Source organism: Anarhichas minor, unplaced genomic scaffold (genome assembly GCF_050575085.1).
Source record: "Anarhichas minor isolate MPS153535 unplaced genomic scaffold, ASM5057508v1 ptg000051l, whole genome shotgun sequence".
Lineage (NCBI taxonomy): Eukaryota > Metazoa > Chordata > Actinopteri > Perciformes > Anarhichadidae > Anarhichas > Anarhichas minor.
The window spans coordinates 5657566-5674216 of NW_027466497.1; the positions used below are offsets into that span (position 1 = coordinate 5657566).

The following is a 16651-nucleotide window of genomic DNA, read 5'->3' on the forward strand; positions in this document are numbered from 1 at the left end:
ATTTGTGAGCTGTTAGCTGCTCCGTTCTGGGAAGATAACGCTACAAGCTCTATTCACAAAATGTTATAGCGTCCGAAACTTCAGAGAACAATAGAAACACACATCAAAACAAATTAAAATCTGAAAATATATATATTTTAAAGTTAGTGATGTGACTAAATGTCACATCTCAACAACTGTGCCACATTCAAGTGTAATGAAACAACAGAAAAAGTGCTCATATACAATATGAAGATAAAAAGTAAGTATAATTGAAGTTGTATAGACTTACTACTTTCTCAGCAGCATTATTCCACAATAGAGAGTAACTGACTTTAATACACCGATACACTCTTTTTTTAAATAATTTGTCCTAGTATTGCCTTGAGTGGATTATTCTCGTACCGTCTGAATTTAAATGGTTTTCAAATGTCCCATTTTACACAAATGCGGCATGCCTTCTCTCGTGTGGGCTGGTTTCACGTGCGCTGACCTCGTAAATAGCGGTATTTCTGACAGCACGCGAAGGCACCACAAGTCCATTCTCCTCCATCAGCAGTCCGGTGGTCAACAACACTTCTCTCCGCGAAACTTCACCGACTCCTCTGCAGCTCCAAACGCCGACATGGATGCGCTGAAGTCGGCTGGCAGAGCTATTATCCGGAGCCCGAGTATGGCGAAACAGTCCTGGACTGCCGGCAGACACAGAAGTAAGAAATAGTCGTTAGTTTGAGAGAAAAAGCTACATTTTGTTTGCAGAAGTTGAACGTTTGTTTAGAGCTTACAGCTGTGTGTTTTATCTTAATTATGGTAACAAAATGACGTCACACGTGTAAACTCACTCTGTCAAAGTTTAACGTTTTGTTTAATAAAAGGGAAAACAGCTGTTGCAGCAAAGTTTAACATATTTTTAACTTGTGAATGTTAACAATACAAACGTTTCGCTTTGTTGGATAAAAGGACAACAACTACAATCGTGTATATATATAAAAATAAGCGATTTTCTTCTTGTTTGGTTCCGTTTCATTTGGAAAGAAACAAATGTTTTCCTTGTTTTTCGTACCGTGGAGATTGAGGCTGAATTTTCCGGAAATAAATGTTATTTTGAAACCAGGCAGAAAAAAACATTACATCCCAGCCTCAAGAACAAACAGGACACTTATCTCTAAACATCATGTTTATTTATATTTATAAAGTTATCTCATGAGATAGATAAATCACATGTTTGAAGAGAAGTCCCTTGTGTTGTCTTTACACATGTTCTCACTACAGCAGGCTTTTGGATTTGTAGATAATCCCAATCTCCTTTACCAGAGGAAGTGCAGAGGTCGGCGATAGAATTTACAGTGATTTTCTTTTTTTGTGTTTTGCTCAAGGGCCCTTCAGCAGGTCAGGAGCCCGCTCACACTGCAACATTAACATGGAACTCTTATAAGGCACTCTGGTTGCCCATTGTAGCACTCAAGGGCCACTTTGTAAACTAAATCTCACTTGATCCTGGCTGTAAAGTTTCGGGGGGGGGGTACTGGGTGGCTTTGTAACCAAGACGACAAGCCAGGAATGCTGCGAGTCAGTCGGTGCAAGGCTCCTGGTTGGCTCGAGTTCAAGCCGACATTGTGAAGTATGCGATCATTACAACACATTGGGTGGAGTAGACAAACATTGCTGTGTAACCTCAGGAGCTCACCTGAGGGGAAGGAAGTAGCAACGCCTCGGGAATCCGAGATGCACTCGTCCACGAGGACAGATGTCTCGCCAGCACATTTCTGTGTGAATGGGTGAGGGCCAGATGTTAATGTATTTACTATCGGAAGCCTGCGGTCACGTGGGACAACCTGGTTCCTGGATAATATTTACAGAACATGAGCGGTGAATTCAATTGCTAACGTTTTACGATGTGTACGGATTTAAATGCCCCTCGGTAAACAATCAAGACGAGTACAGTCCCAACATGCACAGGCTGTGTGGAGTGCTCTGCACCATCGCTTGTTTTAATGAAGCAGCACAGAATCTTATAAGAACTAAACATTCAAATGTTCAATATGAACCCGTTTTATGTTGTACAAGTTTTAAACCAGCCTGTTTTTTAAGTGCAGTAACATTTCTCTGACTATGAGCTGGTTTATTCCGTCTCAGGTGTTTGCATGAGGCCTTTTTTTTTTTTTTGCTTTAATTGGGCTCTTAATCTTATAATTGGGGAAATTAAAAGCTTCCTGAATGCAGCTCGTGACCCACTTGTTTACAGAAGTGGTGTATTGTAGTATAGATTACCAGGTCTTCTCTAGACTGCAGGGAACACATTCCTCACCAGCGCTGACCCATATCGCCCAAAGCCCGACTTCCCAAGTCCGACTCTCACCTACGGGACACAGTCGGGATCAGGTGAACGCCAATAGAGCTGGAGCACCTAAGAACCAGCATTTTGCACAAATATTGCCATTGATGTGTCGCTATAGGCTTAGCCGCTCAACTTAACATGTCTGCATTGAGGAGAAACCTATTCAATCGATGGAGACTGCACCATTTTTAAATGGCAAAGGCCTCCCTGCTCCTTACCCACTTCTTTGCTTTTACTGGCCTGCTTTGGTCGCCCTAGACGACCCACACCGGCACGCCAGAGGGGGGCCAGAGGGGGCCTGTCTGCAGAAGAGAGGCCTTCTCTCTATATAGGGGCCTTCTCAAATGGATTGTGGTCAGTTTGGCAAAACAACTGCCAGGATGGCAACTTTTCTATCCGATTATGAAGTAGTTATTTCAGCGACGCACTTGCTCTGTCGTTGGCTCTTCTATTCTGGAGAGGAGTTTGCTCATGGATGAGGCTTCCCCTCTTCTATTACTGCTGGTACTCTCCCGCTATCACTTAGGGCTGTGCAATCAGTCAATATGATGATTGATTGTCTCTCAATGGAGTCTTATCAGGATGAAATCATATATAGAGGTATTGCATCGTCTAAATTGACAATAACAAGCACATACTAACTTAGATTTCGCCAAAAATCCGATTTTAAACTCGGTTAAATCAAATTTATCTTAATCTGATTTCTCTGTATCTGTGTGCATGCACGTAGACATGGTCAGTGTATAGCTGGAAATATTTATTTTGCCTATGATTTTACTTGAAACTGTTATAGCAGTTGAGTTCTTAATTGAAAGACAAAATACTCGTACTTTTCATTTGTTAAGTATTTATTTCACACAAAAATGGGTTTTACGTGTGTTTATTTCATATATATGCTATATTGTGATTCTAAATTACACTTTTTAGGCAACCTAAAATGTTACATTTAACTATCATGAACTGAAAACGCACTGTGAAAGGGTTAAAGTTGTAAGATGAAAACACAGACGACTCCATGGCAGAGACCTGTCAATCACTGTGTAGCCCCGCCCTAAAGCATCCCCTGCTTTATGGTCTGTTTGACTCTAAATGGACCATCAGTTACTAAATGAACATCATGCTGTATTGAAGAAGACTTGAAACTAGAGATTGAGACCATAAACTCATGTTTACTGAGGTAATAAATCAAGAGAGAAGTAGTCATTTTCTCATAGACTTCTGTACAATCAGAGGAGTCGCCCCCTGGTGGACACTAGAGAGAATGCAGCTTTAAGGCACTTCTGTATTGGCTTCACTTTTCAGACTGGGAGGTTGCTGCCTGATTCAGACTCAACCTAGAAGGCCACCAGTCAGACTCTAAAGAGCCCCACACCTACTGCACACGCCTTCATAGCACCAGGGTTATAATAGTGTTCAGTGCCAGAGGGCTGCAGTTCTACGCAGGATGTGTCTGCACTCCATTATGACGTAGATAGATATGTCGAGTGAATACTTGTTGTTGAGATTTATGTCTGCTTAGAGGTCCTCTCAAATTTAAATCATACAAACGCACGGGCTCTGCAGCTGCAAAAACATGAGGAACTGAACACTTTTTAGAGCTGTGGTTCACGGTTTTATTGGGCAGCAGATGATCTTTTTATTAATCTTTTTTTTTTTCGTCAAATCAACATCCAGCAAGCATTTCAACAAACGACCATCGGTAGGAACACGTTTTCAAGTTTGGTTTCTTTTGACAAAATAAAAGAAAACACAAACTGCATCACTTCATTAGTTTCAATGAGAATGCTGTTGAACAAAGTAACTTATGTGGAAAAAAGACTATGATCTCACCTAATTGACCGATTTTGGCCTGTTTAAGAACCCGCTAGTTCTTCTAAATCAAGTGACTTGGTAAGTCTGTTTTGCATTGTAACAGTTATGGAAGTTTGTGTTTATTTGGCCCATCAACGCTTCATCCTGGTGAGTCAACTTGAGGCTAAATGCCTCTGAACTGTTTGTTTAACTTTGCAGCTGCAGAGACTTCAGAACCAACACGTTCTGCCTCTTTAAATTTCTCTGCATCAGTAGAAACCAGCACATACACTCAGAAGGATTTGGATTCGTGTGGATGTAAGTGGAGCTAAAAAGACAAGCTAAATGGGGGCAGAAGTTGTAGTTTTTGTTTAAAGGTTGTTTGGCTCTGTAGTGGTCCTAAGTTTTAGGGCCACAGTTGGTGGTTTCCACAGTGATTCACTGTTTGGTTTAGAGGCACAAATCAGCCGGAATGTGAATCGCTTGTCAGTTGGACCTTTTTTTTTTTTTTTTGCATCAGCACGTTTTGTTGCCACAGTGTTCAACAAAGGCTCTGCGCTTTGATACATGAAATGGATACTCCTCCATTAGTGTTGGATTTGATAGATGAAGGAGCGGGGGGGCGGCGGGGGTATTGTTTTATCTTTCTTTCCTCCTCTTGTCATCCAAGACGCCTCCTCTTACCCTGCCATCACAAAAGTCTTGTTTTTCACACCCGGTGGATAATCTCCAAAGAGAGAGGTCGGCGTGTAGTTGCAGCAGGGTCGGCTCACACGTGCACACAGCTGTTTCCTTGCAGGTGTCGCTCCCGCTGACCTTTTGATCCCGGAGCCGCCCACATTCTCTGGCTCAGCGGTGCCTGGTACTGTAACTACGCTGCTGCCGTGTTCTCAGGCGGGTTGGCCCTGCGGGGCGGTGCTTCTCCATTGTGACGGTTTGGACCGCTACCACAGCTGGTCCACAATAGTGAGGGGAGTTTACTGAGGGCTCTAAACCTGCAATGAAAGCTGCTTCAGTCTGCCATAAAGAGTTGTTGAAAGTGTGGCTGTCCCCTTTTGAGTCATTTTTTGGTCTTAGTCGAAGCTTTCGTTGGGTAATAAGTTGTTTTTTATACTTTTTTCATGAAACTTTATGAGCACATCTGCTGTAAACTCAAGATTTAAGGTGGTGCTTATTTGTGGATCAACTCCTTTTTACAGCTCTGTTGATTTAATAAACTAACTTTCTTTGATTTAATGACAGCCTTAGATAACATAATGAAGTTATTTTGGGTTTAAATGGAAAGTTTGTATCTTGTTTTTGCTATTGTTTTGGAAGGCGGATGAAACTTAAAACAAAATACCAGCTTTCATGTTGGTGACCTTTTCCATAAAACTGTATAAAATGTAATCTCGTTTTGTGTCCATTTGTGGTTGTGGCAGGAGATGTCAACTCAACAATTGGCACAATTAAACCTTTTCACATTAACGAGTGCTTCGCCAAATCGTCACTTACGGCCACAATGAAAGCCAGTCGGCAGATATTAGAGAGTGAGCTGAGAACATTGGGTTGGATTGTCATGAGAGGTGCTACGTTGCTGTAGACTCTTCGTCTTGATGTCCCTCGAGGCTTTAACAGTAGCGTGCAGAAGGACGGACGATGTGTGAAGCTGGAATCTTTGGGATGAATCGGTGTCATTATTCACAACACCAGTTTTAAACTTAAGCTGCTTTTAATGGAAGGGTTTCACTTGGTGTTATGAATGCTTGACATCGATTCTCATATTTCAGAAAACGAGTCCCGTCCCTTTTTAACAGAATCATCTTTTAGCTGCAGTCCTCCTTCATGTACAGTGTGTGGGAACATGCGTCTGCACGTGTGTGCTGTATGCGCCACTAAATCCCAGAGGCAGCTCAGTGCTCGGAGGATGGATTTCTAGGTAATGGGGATGTTTTTCTACCTCCCCCTCCTCCCCCTTTTTCCCCCCCTACGTTCTTTCTCTGAGGACATCTCCGTAAACACAGCCAGAGGGTCAGGGCCGGCCGGCACCATACAAAAACTGATAAGACACCACATGCATATAGCAACTGTTCCTTCACTGGTTCCAGTTTTTACATAGCAAACATATCAAAGTGCTATCTTCTCCATTCTTTGAACACAAACAGTGAGACTAGAGGGACGTATGTGGCCTTGTTTGGGAAACATTAAATTCTGTTTCTTTCAGAAAAGAACCACACTTTCCTCTTATCACAGCATGTCAGAGTCCATGTAGACTTGCTCCTAACGCTTTGCCTTTTCATTGTCGAGCCCTATAAGTTGTTTTGGAGTTGAAGTATTTACTTTACATAAAGCGTACCTCTGACCTAGATACCCTGCTTTGCCTCTCCACTTCAGGGAGCGAGCAGATGAAATGTCTCAACTTTATGTTCAACATTGGCGATTTACATTTCCTCTGATTTGTGTTTTTCTCAAGCTCTTTGAAATCATTTTATTTTGGAACATGAAGTGGAAAAGGGGGAAGGCAGGCGAGTCATAGCGCCTGTGAAACTGTAACTAGTATTGGATGTTTTTAACTTGATGCATGGGCTCAACACAAGCAGTTTCCTGTTGGTCTATTTACTGATGCACTCTTCTCCTTTTTAAAATGTGTGTTTTTTTTTTTTTGAATCTGTAGAGCTTCCAGAGAACTGGACTGACACACGGGAGACCATCGTTGAGGGCATGACCTTTAACCTCCGTCACCTGGGCATGACACTCGTGGACCAGCCCAAAGGAGAGGACCTGTCGGCTGCAGCAGTAAAGAGGATCGTGGCCACGGTGAGAGCTGTCGGGGTGTCGTACACTCAACAGGATTACCGCTTCCTCAATTACTCTTTTCGTCTACAAGTACTATACATGCTGGGACTTCTTGCACAGAACAATGCCCTTGTTGGAACAAAAATCAGTACTTTTTGAAAGAACTTTTATTTATTAACCCATCAATCGTTTGTTTGAAAGGGTCTCCCTATGAACTCATTTTATTTACTCATATTATCATTGTTGTTTTACATCATTTCTTTTTTTCACTTCTTTGTTTAAACACGTAGTTAACAAGTATAAATCTGGCACAATGAATAACAAGTGATGAAACTGATGGCTTGTAATGTAAATACCTGCAATTTAGTATTTAAAAATTGCAGGTTTTTCTGATGTTGAATTTCTCAACTCATAAAGGATCGTGCCATTTCTTCAGATAAAGTAAAATTGGGTTTTTAAAGCTTCCCTCTGACATTATTGTCAAGTTTCCATCCAAATTTTGCGCAAATTTGCACCGAAGTTCCAGGAAATTGGGAAAAGAAAACGCAGTTGATGTTTCTAATTCTCCAGCCGGGTGCCATTGAACCATTGCGGAAGAAGAGGACACAACGAGACGACGCATAATTAAAAGAGCTAAAAGCTGAATAGTCCCGTTTTCAGACGCATCTAATGTCTGTCTGCTGCAATTTGAGTCAAAACTCAGTCTTTGTGTACGCCGTGATTCATTTGCGAAGTTTGTTTCCACTGCACTCTGTCGCATTTTTCTTTTCTCCGTACGCCGACTTTTCCACGTCAGCCAAGCGCAAAAATATAATTTAGTGTATTTTGTATGTACAGACGACATTAGCATGCTATTAAACCAACGTCTCTCTTTAATAATGGCGTCTGTAACAGGCTAAAGCCGGTGGGAAGAAGCCTCAGAAGGTTGCTCTCAAGGTCTCCCCTCAGGGAATCGTCCTGAACGACAGCTCGACCAACAAACTCCTGGAAAATGTCTCCATATACAGGTATGTTCAGAGCAGCACACGTGTTTCAGATCAATCATTAACGGCGTTGTTGCACTTCCGAAGCCGCTAAGTGCAAGTTTACAACCTGACAAGAGCATTGCCGTGTAGCTGAGCTTACCCTGTGACCTCTCCTCGCCTCCGTGGTGTGCTGCTCCTCTAACCTGCCACCTCTGGCCTGCAGAATATCCTACTGCACGGTGGACAAGCTGCACGATAAAGTGTTTGCTTATATCGCTCAAAACACCCTCAATGGGACCCTGGAGTGCCACGCCTACCTCTGCTCCAAGAGGAAAGTGGTAAGTTGTTTGAGTACAGAATGTTTAATGTATGATGAATATAAATGAAGTTCCAGAGCAGTGAATTATTTTAATTTTCCGTTTGCTTTGAGTTTGAGGTGGGGTAAACCTCTCCTCGTGGTTGGGTGGGTTATCTCATCTAGCTTTAGTTTCACTTCCTGAGTAAAACCCGGCGACGCCCAGCATCCCGAGTGCTTTTCATTCCTTTTGAGACATCATTTCTCCTGCAACTGTGCTTTTTCTCTCCGGTGCCTCTCTGACACGATGGCTCCTCTTTCTCATCTTCCATTCTTAAGAGGAAACCCTAGAAGTCTCGCTGCCCGAACCGTCTGTCATCTTCCTGTGTGTGTTGAAAAACAGAAGGGCACTTTTCCTCTCGTCTTACATGCTTCCACACTCGTCCCCTTCTCTCTCCCAGTTGATGATAATACCCTACTTCCTCAGTACTCGTCCTGCTGATGGAGACAGTGGCGATGAACTCTTTGTCCTCGTCTAGAACCGCTCTTCAGTCCCAGCGTTGACTACTTTGACATGACTATTGACCTTTGATGTCATTTTGCTTTTTGATTGAAATACATTCTCCATCCGTCTCAGTAGCCCGAGGTCTAGTCTTAATGAATGAAAGCATTATTCCAATTTAAATCGTTCCAGGGGGAGTCATCTTTACTTAGAGTTTACCAAAATGTGTTTGTTACTTTAAGTAAAAGCACAGAAAGTAACTAGTCTATATCTGCAGACCAGATATGACCACAGACTAATGGTCAACAGTACGTTTTCTATAATAATTCACACAATCAAATGTCTCACTTGAGACATACATAAATGTACTTTGATTTGAAATGGGAGACATTATTATTATTATTATTATTATTATTATTATTATTCCTCTTATTCTGTCTATACTTCAAGCTGCATTTGGTAACTTTGGTAATATAAATACCTTTTTCTCATATTTGCTCAAACTGTCACTATATCCTAAAAGTAGTAAACAAGACAGATAATCTGTGAAACGTTCGGGTTGCTTTGCCTCCTTTTAGTGCTCTCAATGTAACTTGCAAGTTTCCACCGTGCTCAAACACCAATCAGAGTAGAGGAGTACTACTGTGAGGATATAGTGACAGTTTGAGCAAATATGACAAAAAGGTATCTTTATAAAAGTTACCATCTGCAGCTTTAAGTTTTTTGAGTTTGGTAAACAGTGATGTATTTTTATTTTTGTAGGCTAATCTGTAACAAAGTGTATCTTCTGTTCTCCAGGCTCAGGCCGTGGCTTTGACGGTGGCCCAGGCCTTCACAGTAGCTTTTGAACTCTGGCAAGTGGCCAAAGAAGGTAGGCACCAAACTCCCAAACCCTTCATGTTCTGGAAATGACACACGCAATGACATCTTCAAAGTGCTGTCTATGTGGGAGTTGTTGTATCAGCTTCTGAGACTGTTTGTGTTTGTGTTGAATCAGCTTTGAAGCTCCCAAGGACGCTGCTATCCGCTGTAAGATTGCAACTAACACGTTTTTGCCTCATTGTGTCACATCTCTTCTCTCTTCTAGAGAAAGGGAAAAGAGTGAAGTCCGGTTCAGCCGGAGAGGCCAGCAGCAGTTCCCATTCGGAGAGATCGAACAGCTTGGGGAGCCTGAAGGGGACGGGTGAGAACGCCGTCCGTGTGCGAGGCCCCCAAAAGACTTCGAGTCACGTCGATAGTGTTTCGCTTTTCATTTCTTAAATCCTCGTGCAGCCGAGAGAGAAAGTTGAGCTCTTACAATTTGAAACCGAACAAGTTGATAACAATAATAATGACTTTATGTAGCACACTTTAAAATGCAGATAAATCTCAAAGAGCTTCACATAAAAGGTAAAACAATCTTAGTACAGCGTTAATTTACACTAAAGAACCATGCGATTTATAAGGGTTAAAATAGGATGAATAAGATTCATAGACAAAATATTATAGAGACCCAAGTTGAGTCTAATGTGTCCAGAAATCTACACTTTTTGATAAAGTTTTCCACTTCTTTTGTCGAATTTTCTGTTTGGCGTGGACAAAAAGGACATGTTTAAAATAATAATACCTACAAACAATCAAATCACTCACACACAACTATCAAAAATTGAGACATCTCTTTACAGTATGGAAATACAAAACCTTAAATGGCAGTAAATTATAATCCCAAATACAGACGCGGAGCCAATATCTACCTACCACCTCTACCTACAGCCCTGTGACTGCAGACAATAAACAAAGAATAATGGGAGTGGACTTTAAGTCTCTTCAACATACATTTAGTAAACACAGAGTACCTGTGCACACAACAGCAGCTAATGGGTTGTCCTTCACTCACCTCTCATGTAGATGTTGCCACAGACAACCTGTTGGACTTTGACGACGGTGTGAATGTGGTCGTGGAGACCAATGGGAATGAAGAGGAGGATCAGCTGGATAACCACAGGCCCGCTGAGAACAACAACAACAACCCCGCCTGTGTAAGATCCTCCCCTCCTCTGGCTCTATGTTACACCTGGAGACAACTGAGGCTCATGCAGCTCAACTAAGTTTTCTTTAAACTTGTGTTTGAGAGTTGGATCTCAAGGCTTCTGTGTTTCAAATTGATTTGGGACAGTTCACCCCAAAAACAAAAATACACATTTTTCCTCTTACCTGTACTGCTATTTATCAATCTACACTGTTTTGGTGTGAGTTTTGGAGATATCTGCCGTAGAGACGTCTGCCTTTTCTACAAGATTGATAAATTGCACTGATTACATTGCATTGGTTTTGGGGCGCACTGTCACTTTAAGCATATGTCAAATCATAAGTTAAATCATAAGGTTTAAATACAGTTGACAATAACATGAGATTTCTTGGTTGAGTCTTAAATAAGTTGCATAAAGTCTAACCTGCAGTTAAATAAAACACCATTACCACATGTTTGTATGATATTCACAAGATTCTTCTTCTTCCAGGAGACAGAAGATGGTTTGGATGAAGCCTTCTCCAGGTGAGACATGTCTTCATATTTTAATATATAATAAAAATGATCCTACTTGATTCTCTCTGCTGCTTGTTAAAATAAACTTCCCCAATCTCTGCCTCCTCACATCCTGTCTGTGCACTCTCAGCCACTCTTGTGCTGCTTTGCCTTACAGCGCCACCTACTGCTGATTTCTGTGTACTGCAGAATACAAATCCTCCTGATTTGTTTTTTTTAAATTTGAAAGCTAAACTTTAAAACTGTCGTCAATCTGCTGTGTGTTTGTGTCTCCAGCTGTGCTCTGGATAGCTATGGTTCATGTCCAGGTAAAGTAGAGTACCACTACCAGCTGTACAAGCCTTACTTAGTGTAGTAGTCCTAATTACTAACCTAAACCTAACCCGCTCCATTCTATCACCACCAAACCCAATACCACAATAACGGGTCAGTGATGTTATCCGTAGCTTCCTGTGTCCTTTACCTCCTCCCAGATGGAATAATCGTCGACTGAAAAGAAAGCTGATTCAAAGTAGTATCGTCACCTCCCATCTCATTTCACAAAAAATTGCCTTTTCCCCCCTGATAACCCTCTTCATAGTCTGTTTGTCTTTCAATGAATGGACTGACTCAGTGGGAGTAATGTGACTCCACTACACACTGAAGGCTTTGTTGGGCAATTATTCTCTCTGCGGTCGCTGGTGTGAAAGTGGAGCACTGGGTCACGTGAGCCTAGTGGCCGATAAAACAATTCCATCCCGTGGGGTCGAGTGAACTGAATGTCTCGAAGTAATCCGGTTGACCTCCAGCTGGGAGAGAAAAGGGCTGACGGACCTTATTTAGAAGAGATTGAGGCCTTAGTTGCTCAGATGTATTTGTGAGGCTAAGCTGCATTCAAATGATTGCTTCACCCAAACTTTAAAGGGAGACACTAAAGAGCAACTGTTCAGCTGCTATGCTGACTGAATGCTGTTCCCATGCCTGTTCATTATGTGGCAAACAAGTTTTTTTTCTCTCTTTGTTTTCTGTGCAGAGGACTTTGAATACTTCTCTTCTAGAGGAGGTTTTGATTTTCTTTGGCAGATTTAGCTTTTGCTCCGTGTAACACATTTTATCTTTAGGCTAGTTTTAAAGTCTTTATTATGTCATAACCGTCATTTTATTCTGCTGTCTTAAAGGATGAGGCTGGCGTTATTCTGTATTTTTCTCATTCACAACAAGTCCCAGAACAAGACTTAAAAAATTTCAATTATTATTATTATTATTATTATTATTATTATTTTCAGTCACAGTTTGGTAAGGTTTAGGGTCGGGTGCAAATAGCACTGCTAGCTTCTGACACCAGGGTGCTAATAGCATCTTTCTCTTGGGTTGTAGTTGTTTTACTGGTGTATTCATCCATTCATCTTTTCCCCTCTGTCTCCTCAGACTGGCGGTGTCGCGTACTAACCCCCAGGTCTTGGACATTGGGGTGACGCCCCAAGACTGGCTCACCGAACCCGACTGTGACACCGCCAACGGAAACACTCCCAACGGCCTCAGTCCGTTCGGGGACGATTTCTTCGGCTTCTGACCACCAACAACACAGCAGAGAGAGAAAACAACGAGGGTGGGGTGGGGGGGAGGTGTCTCTATGTCTTCCTATGAATTAACAAGACATCACTGTGTATTTAAGAGGCTGCAGTAAGTCCACAAGGGAATAAGTGTAGAGTTGTGAGATAACGTTTGGCCTCCTCACCTTGTTGCTGCACTCTTCACATGGACAATTCTTCCCGTCTTTGTGGAAACAGCTCAGACTGCTGCCCCCCCGCACACCAAAGCAATAACATCATCCTTATTTGGGTTGCTGCATCTGTCCTGTTATTACACCGCAAACATCCTCACAAACTTATGTCACCTTTTGCTTATATCTTTCAGTAGTTTTGGCATCATACTCAGTGCTTTGTGTATGTGTGTAGTTATAATTTATAGAGTTGTAATTATTTTTTTATGGATGAAGAGTAGGATTTAATTCCGACTGATGTACAGACTGTATCAACAGGCCTTAATAACAGCAGGACAATCAGCCACACCATGTCTTCATGTTTCAGTGGATGTAGTTCGTGTGAGGATTTGGCCTTCCACCCCCTTGGATGTAAACATTGTTTAATGTCTAAACATGTGAAAATCAAGCTAGTTGTATTTATAAAGAACCCTTTTTGTAGCAGTGGCTCCTTCGGGACGTGTTGTTACAGGCGGTGCTTTTTATCCACTGCAGTGTTAACGGCACTCAATCGAATGAAGCCCAGATGTGTTCAAGGTGATCAGATCCCATTGTGGCCATTTAATGTACATTGTAATCTACCGCCATTATAAAGAATTAAAATTAAAAAATCTACTTTTCCGGTGTATTAATGTAATTTATTTGCAGTTCAGTGACGACGTTCTTACAGTTTTACCATAATGTCAATTCAGTAGCTCTTCTGGAGCTTTTGATTATTGCCACGGTCAAGAATGAACTTTTAAGAGACAACAGAGTAAAAACGTCAAATTCTCCAAAAGTTAGCATTAAATAACATTTTAAAGAACTTGTAATTGTTTTAATGTCAGTAATCAACTGGAGAAGTTCCATGGTGATATTTGTTTCTTCAAAATGTTTGTAATTTTACAAAACATATCTTTAAAGGCTGTTTTTTCTCTAAATCTTTTTTTTTTTTCTTTTTTCTGAGACTCAAAACAAGAAGGCTTTCCAACGTTCAGATTTCTGCACGTATTTAATAAGGGTGCCTCATTTGCATATTTAAACTTACATTTTCAAAAAACTTGTCATACAATTACTTACAATAATTGTCTAAATGTAGATATCAGCTGGGAAACGTTCACAGTGATTCTGTTCAGTAAAATGTTGAATCTATTTATCTGGGGTGTCTTAAACTTAAAGGAAAATAAGTCCTTAAAGTGTTAAAAAAAATCAGAGCGCCTCTTCATACTTCTTCTTGTCATACATGTAATGCTGTAGGTGTTGATGTTTAAGGCAGCGGTTATGACTATAGAGGGAGAGACGGCAACGAAACACAAAGTAATTTAACATCCTGACTGTGAAAATGTGATTCTATTCTAAAGGTAACAAATACTGACTGTGAGCAACACAACACATTTATGTTCCCGTCAAACTTCATTTGACTACACTGATGACAATATGAGTTATACAGTATTCTCAACAGTATTTTAAAAGTGTTTCAAACATAATCTGCAGTTTTGACAAAACTTTCACAACATAAATATGGTTATGACTGTCTGACAAGGAAGACCAACTCACGTTTATATGAGATGAGTAATTACATCTGCAGTTTTCATGACAAGCTGACAAATGTAAAACAGAAAGTATGTTTACGCTTCACTGAGTTTATGCAAAACGTAAATACTAAGCTAACATGACAGAGAGCTATATATAGGATTATTAAACGAAGCAAAAGCTGTAATCTTGTCTGCAGATGTTAATTTCTCTCCTATTTCTGATCAGATTCCTGCTGGAACTTATGCTGTGTTTAGTTTTTGATCAATAAACTAATGTTATTATTCACGGTAAAGTGCTTCTAACCCTCAGTGTAGAGACACACTGAGGCCCGGCTGCCACTAGTAAAGCTGTTCAGACAACGGATGTTTGACAGAAATAGTGACCAATCAAAGCAGACTGGCAGACAGGATGAGAAGAATAAAGTGTTTTTAAATATTACAGCATGCAAGTGTGTTCTAGTAGAACAACAAAATGTAAATAATGAACCTGAAGATTTGTATAATATGTCCCTTTTAACGATGTGAATGACCCTGGAGCAGGAGGTCGGATGCTTCATTTCACCACCTGATAGTGCATGGAAATTTGAGTTCAAGCTCTGCTAATAAATGACAAGTGGGCTGAAGAGTTTGGGTTTTACATAATTACTTTAGTATTTCCGAAACCACTGATAGCAACCAAATATATTTCCCAGTCAACATTGCCAGATGGTAAATGTTAAACTAAGGCACCAAAGGCTTAAACAGATGGTAGTTTGAGGAACATTTTTATTTTAAAAATCACATATTTTGATACTTCACTTGTTCTTGACTTTTAGTACATTTAACTCTTCAGAGTTACTTTTCCTCAAATACAGTTTTGAATGCAGAGCTTTCACTTGTCATGTTAACATTGTAGTATTGCTACTTTAGAAATACATGAATAATAATATTCATAATGAAGGTTTCTATCAATTATCAAAACGAATGTATGAACTCCTCAATCAACAACAATCTCTGTAATGAATTATATGGGTATCTGTCTGTGTTCCTCCACCAGTGCATGCTGGGAAAGGCTCCAGCCTCCAGTTCAAGGTCACAAGCTCAATTTCTCCACCTTGATTTGTATATTTCTTTATCCTTTAATTCAAAGTCAGGATCAATGACATTACTTTGCATAATTACCTTGGAGACGGAGGAGAGAAAGTGAATAAAAGTAAGTGAATACTAACTGAAGGTTTGAGATGTGCTGAAACAAAGTGAAGGAACAAGAGCTGGAACTTTCTGAGGTAGGCTTGATGATCTTCTTCCTTTCTTTGATGTTTTCTATCTTCTTCTTTGAGTTTGATAGGCTTACCTCACTAAACAACCTTTAGACCTGTTATATGTACTCTATGAGTGATCTAGTTGTGAAGTTTAAGGTCATTTAAGTTTCACCTCATATGCCAATAATTAAGCTATCATTCCTAGATTTAAAACTTGCATTTCCCAAATGTTTCTCATCATTAATCCCATTTGAATGGATTTGATTTTTATTAGGAATTTAAAACACAACAACTCTAAAGAGTATCATGATGCAGAAATCCCAGAGGGTGATACTTAAAACCATTTCTAAAAACACAAAGTGGTCCTAAATGTAATTAACAAATACACGAATACAAATCTATGGAAGCAGACAAACGTAAACTCCACGACAACGAGTCAAACTATCAACACTCCCCACAAATCCACCTGGACTTTTGTTTAAAGATGCATTTGTTTGACTTTGTTTATGTACATTTGAAGGAATCTCAGGCATTTTTACTTTTAGTAAAAACTATTTTCTGTCCCGTGTCCTGTGAAACAAACAACTGCACAAAGTTTACATGTTTCTATTTCCAGGATGAAGAAGACACTGCTGTTTGTGCTCACTCTCTCAGGTCAGAGAAATGATTGTGAACGTTGTGTGTAAAGGAGTCAGTCACACATACTTACAGTGGTGATAATGATATACATTAACAATGGTTGTGTTGCATGGTTATTGAACTACAGTAGAATAAATGAATTAAAAACAGTCCTTTATCCATCAGTGCTGTCTGCTCGGACTACAAGCGTCATCAGAGAATACCACTATGTAGAGATCTTGAAGACCTGGACCGACGCTCAGAGTTACTGCAGAGAGAAGTTCACTGACCTCGCCACCGTAGAAAATCAAAGCGACAACGACAGGCTGCTCAGTATATTGCAGGGCCTTGGAAACTACGCGTGGATA

At 40.6% G+C, this 16651-nt stretch overlaps 1 protein-coding gene across 1 annotated transcript; it reads left to right on the forward strand.

The window, feature by feature from the left end:
- The first annotated feature begins 550 nt into the window (after positions 1-550).
- On the forward strand, positions 551-12791 carry ldlrap1a (low density lipoprotein receptor adaptor protein 1a). Its single transcript, XM_076075360.1, has 9 exons — positions 551-689; positions 6762-6904; positions 7778-7890; positions 8072-8186; positions 9444-9516; positions 9733-9828; positions 10533-10663; positions 11144-11178; positions 12577-12791. The coding sequence occupies exons 1-9, from the start codon at positions 605-607 to the stop codon at positions 12719-12721; spliced, it is 936 nt and encodes a 311-aa protein (XP_075931475.1). The 5' UTR covers positions 551-604; the 3' UTR covers positions 12722-12791.
- Positions 12792-16651: the final 3860 nt, after the last annotated feature.

What these genes read in the sequence shown, in the direction of transcription:
- ldlrap1a (XM_076075360.1), top strand. Translation starts at nt 605, where the DNA reads ATGGATGCGCTGAAGTCGGCTGGCAGAGCTATTATCCGGAGCCCGAGT. An exon ending in GAAAATGTCTCCATATACAG is followed by an intron (nt 7,891 to 8,071) that starts GTATGTTCAGAG and finishes TCTGGCCTGCAG; the next exon opens with AATATCCTACTGCACGGTGG. An exon ending in GGGGAGCCTGAAGGGGACGG is followed by an intron (nt 9,829 to 10,532) that starts GTGAGAACGCCG and finishes CCTCTCATGTAG; the next exon opens with ATGTTGCCACAGACAACCTG.